At 37.0% G+C, this 4,971-nt stretch overlaps 1 protein-coding gene across 1 annotated transcript in view; it reads right to left on the bottom strand.

Moving 5' to 3' along the window:
- The window catches only part of NCAPG (non-SMC condensin I complex subunit G), a 24,474-nt gene that overhangs the window by 2,116 nt on the left and 17,387 nt on the right, over nt 1-4,971 (bottom strand). The window contains exons 16-18 of the mRNA XM_031055456.1: nt 2,303-2,477; nt 1,702-1,863; nt 708-879 (exon numbers count right to left, since the gene is read on the bottom strand). Of these exons, the coding sequence (XP_030911316.1) occupies nt 708-879; nt 1,702-1,863; nt 2,303-2,477 (509 nt within the window). The remainder of the gene's footprint in view (nt 1-707; nt 880-1,701; nt 1,864-2,302; nt 2,478-4,971) is intronic.

Below are 4,971 nucleotides of genomic sequence, written 5' to 3'. Positions count from 1 at the left end.
AGCAGGTCAGGCTTTGCAGGGAGCTGACAGAGTTGTGGTTCATACACCTGAGGAGAAGGCACCAAAGGCCAAAGTTCAATTACAGCTGAACCTGGTCAGTGTTTTGTGAGACAATAAAGAAGGACTTTCAAAAGTACAGTAAAAGCAGGAGAAAATCCAAACAAAACACTGGATGAACACTTGCTGAAGATGGCTAGTCACCTGACTAGCAGGACTAGAGAAAAAAGCAGAGCCATTCAGTGCTTGATTTGCTGGATTCTTTAATATTACTGATGGAGCTCAGGCTGCCCAGTCCCCTGAATCAGAGGATCATGAGCATGGGAACAGTGGTTTTCCATTTGAGGACACTGATAAGGGAGCAGCTCCAAGAGCTGAATGTCTGTGAGCTGAGCATGAGCCAGCAGTGGCATCCTGGCTGGCACCAGAGACTTTGTGGCCAGCAGGTCCAGGGCAGTAACCATTCCCCTTTACTCAGCACTGATGAGGCCTCAAACCCTCCCCCTGGTCAGTTCTGGGCCTCTCACTGCAAGACAGACATTGAGCTGCTGGAGTGAGTCTGGAGAAGGGCAGTGGAGCTGGGGAAGGGGCTGGAGCATAAGTGATATGGGGAGTAGCTGGAATTGCCTCCCAAGTCCCATTACTTCTTATTTTCGAAACATCTAAACAATTCATTGAATTGTACACATGCTACACCCCTCCTGAATTACCTTCTTCATTGTGAACAGTATTTTCAGACAATGTGATGTCTCTTTCCTGTGTCTTTTCAGACACACCTGTTTCCTCAGTTCTTCCAGAGTGGCTTTTGCCCACATTAGGATCCTTGGTTAGTTTCATATGGAGTTTCTCAATAGCTCTTTGACAAGGTTTATCTTCCACTTTCTGGAGAGCAGACATTTCATGTTAAATGCTGCTTAAATTTACAACTATGTCTTTTATCTATAAAATTTGCTTACTAATAGAATTAGGTTAAATTACTACACAAAGGATACATTATGTGATATGAAAGTGACCAGTCAAGCTAAAAGAAGAAAAGCTTTCTCCATCAATACTAAGCACTAAAATATAATATTTTTTTCATAATTTGTTTTAAAGAAAACCTGAAAAAAATTAAACCAACTGGAGACAGAGTACAGCTATCACTGGATGATATGCCCATCATGGATTCAGTATTCTTACCAACATTTCTATATACCATTGTGTTCATGTGCCACACTTCCAAATTTCAATTTTTTCCATAATAATAAAAGCACCAAAGTAAAACTGTTGTAATCCTTTCCTACTTCATCTTAAATCAAGCATCCTTTGCATGTTGCCTAATGATCTTCCCATTATACCATAAGTTTAGGTGTAAAATTTCAGCCGTTAATAATTAACTAAAGATAAGTTGCAAAACTGCAAGACTTAATACTGAAATTTATTTTAACTTAAAAATAATAACTACACCACAGTTAACAAAAGAACTTACTGTACTGCAATGTATCAAGTCAGGCACACTGTTTCAAGCTGCTTATACTGTCTATGGTTTATGCAGTGATACCAGCTCAGATTATAATAAATTATTCAAAAATTAATTTTCAAAACTGTTTAGAAGATAAATTCCAGTCATACGGTCAAAGTAAACAAAAGGCCCATTTTTAGGGGTATCAGAATATTAGACTACTAATGATTAAGAAAGTAAGAACCATGCTTTTTATGTACTACCTCTTGAATCTCATCGAGCAGCACCAGCAGATTCTCTGTAGAAGAACTACTGAGTTCTAGAAAATTTAAAGCTTTTGCATAAATACGGACATCTGGTGCAGTTGGGTCTGCCAGGATTTCATTGCAAATTTTCATGGCTAAAGTATCATGCACTGTTAACTCCTGTAAAGGAAAGAAATTAGGTATCAGAAATTTTGCTGGGAACTATTTACAAGAGACAACAGTGAGAACAATCTGATTTAAACAGTTGGCTAATTTTACACAGCAAACATCTTCCTAAAATGCACTATTTTCAGTACATTCACCAACTGATTTTTATAAATATCTTCCACAACATAAACAATTAGCCATGTGCAAGTTCCTACTAACATTTTTTAATTGTAAGAGGGATGGGAAATTTGGGATGGGGGGGAAGAAAAGGGAAGGAAAAGGGGCAAGAAAGTGTCAAGCTAAAAGACTTCATTACCTGAACAGGCACTCCTTTAATCCAACTGCTGACACTAGGAATCCCACAGAGGCCCTGACAGGTAGCAGTAAACTAAGGGGGAGTAGTTCTTAATCTGACACAAGTGCTACTTTCCGACAGTTTAATACATTGTACCTGATAGTCCTGAGACTTCTTGGACTGACATTTCAGTCCACTTGGTCTGGTCAGATCCACTAACAGTTCAGAAACATTACTGACATCTACTTCAGCCAAAGGTGATGTTGCAGGAGCATTTAACAGTGTTTGCAGAGTTGGAAGATAAGCTTCTTCAAAGCACTCCTGGTTGGACCTGTTTCAGTGAAGTCAAATATTAGTAGCATAATAAGACAAAATTAAATTTTCTCTTCCATGATGAAAGTTCACTGACCTGGTACATCAATCAAAGCAAAGTGGGAGCAGCCAATCTTGGAAGAAAGAGACAGCAAGATCAAGATATCAAAATTGCTTCATAGTACCACTTGAAATTTTAGCACATGGTATTTCAAGGGAGTTTTAAGTAACACTTCCTTCCTCTGAAGAATTTGAATATTCATCCTGCCTACTGAAACTGATATATACAGACATGTTCTATCTTGAAGGACAAGAGAAAAAATTTCCATAAATACATTTCTCTAATTCATTTTCATAGATTAATCTTCTTTTTTGCTTATTCCTCCTTTCTGCTAGCATATTTCTTTGAGGGTACTTCTCATTGTGTAAGAAAGCAAGGAAACTTGGCAAAAAAAGTATGCAGTGGTTAACAGGATTTTTGGAAGAAATACTTGTGATTTTTTTCTCAGAAGAGTTCATAACTCCTGCCAACCAAGCCTAAAAATCATGTTTCACTTGGTCATGCAGCAAGTTGTCTAGAAGTGTGGTTCCACAAGATTTGTCAAAACAATTTAACAAGTAAGATGTCAAAAAGTACAAGGTACAGTTGAAGTGAAGCCTTTACTCTTGCTGATATTTATATTAACTTCCTATTTGAACCCAAACAACTACAGGAGAAAACCAAGAAAGCAAGTAATTTTTTAAAAAGCAGATTATTTGCTGCTGGATTATGGAGCAAAACCAGCTGACAAAAAAGCCTTTTGAGCACTACAATTGGCTACAAAAGAACCAAAGCAAGAACTCTCCCTTTCAGCAGCTTTAAGGCCTTATATTGGCTCAAGCATTACTGAAGTATCATTCAGATTATTCCCTGTAAATGGAAAAAAACCCCAACATCTCTAATAACACACAGGCACAAGGCAGAAGCTTCTCCTCTTATGCTGCCTGCAGGTTTAATACACTATAGTAAGACATTCCATGAATAAGAATTGTCCCTATTCTAGCATCTCATATCACCTTTCTGACATGACAGATAATTTAAAAAGTCAGGATCAAAATTTCTTCCATAGTGTTCAGATATTTCATTGCAAAAAGTAAGCCTCTTGATTATATGTGACCAGGTGGAAAGATTAACAGAGCAGCCCCCAGAAAAAAAATGGAATTTTAAAATTCTGTGAGAGATCAGTATCAAATTTAGGTATGTGTAGGGGGATAGAACATAAGTAAATAAAGGTAGTATAGAAAGTAATCTTACCCCCTAAAGAGTTGCAGCTGGGTTAATTATTAAATATAAGGAACAGGCCTGATTTTAACAGGCCACACCTGTAGCCAATAAGAAGAGTGTTATAAAAGAGTGGATTGGTTGGCTGAGGGGGAACTGGAGTCAGTTGGCTGCTGTAAGGACAAGGAAGAGTCAGTGCCTAGAGGAGCTGCCTACAGAAAACACCAAGGAGGTATGAAACTAGCAATATGGAACCTTTGTAATGTGATGACAATAGAACTCTTACACTATAATGACAACAGGTACGAGCCTCCATCAAATCTCATTTATTACCCAAATTCTCCTTTACTGAATGGCAACTTTGCAGACAACTTCTAAATTACATCTGGTACTTAATAATTCACTGCTAATAATACAGTATCTATCATAAACAGAGATTCTAATCAATGAGCCAGACTAAGACATAGAACTTTTCTTCTCCACAGATTTTTCTGATTTTTGCTTAACACATACACCATGTTTTTTCAAGAACACAGTCATCTATGAGATGCCACAAGAAATTGCTTCATTTACAAATGACATGGAAATACATGGGACTACTCAGGTGGGCAATCACTAGAACTCATAAAAAGAGAGAATGAAATTCACAGCATCAGATGACATTCAAAAATAAAATATTATCAATGTTAAAAGCTTAAATTCATTACTCATTATCAGAGATACTGGAAACATATTAAATCAATTTTTCTGTTACTTTCATAAGAATTTTGAGTAGGGAAACCCCCATTCTATCAGAAATTGGGTATTCTTCGTTTTTTTTCTGACTACAGCAAATACAAATATTGCTTAGGAGTTTTTTGCCTCTTCAAGACAACTCCCCTTTGTATTACTCCTCTTAATGTGGCAACGTATAGGCCACAAAAATTTAATTTAATTTGTTTTGAAAAATAGGTAAGGTAACTTAATTTAGGTGCCATAATACATCTAAATTAAAACCTATGTATAAAAAAGCAGATAATACTTAGTTTGTACTAACTTAATAAAACCACTAGCAGCTACTGAAAAGTAAGCTTTCAGCAGCAGGTAAAAGGAGATGAGAATTGCTGTTTAAGCTCTTATTCCCTTACATAAGCTCTCTACCTCCTTTGTCCACCACCAAAATAAACAGGAGACTTTAATATACTGTGAATTTAAATTGGAGTATTCCTTGGTTCAAAAACAAACCCCAAACCATAACCCAGCAGCCTGCTGC

The sequence above is a fragment of the Geospiza fortis genome, unplaced genomic scaffold, assembly GCF_000277835.1.
Source record: "Geospiza fortis unplaced genomic scaffold, GeoFor_1.0 scaffold40, whole genome shotgun sequence".
In the NCBI taxonomy this organism is placed as follows: Eukaryota; Metazoa; Chordata; class Aves; order Passeriformes; family Thraupidae; genus Geospiza; species Geospiza fortis.
Note: the sequence above shows the minus strand (reverse complement) of the source record. Positions and strands in the feature narration are given on the sequence as shown.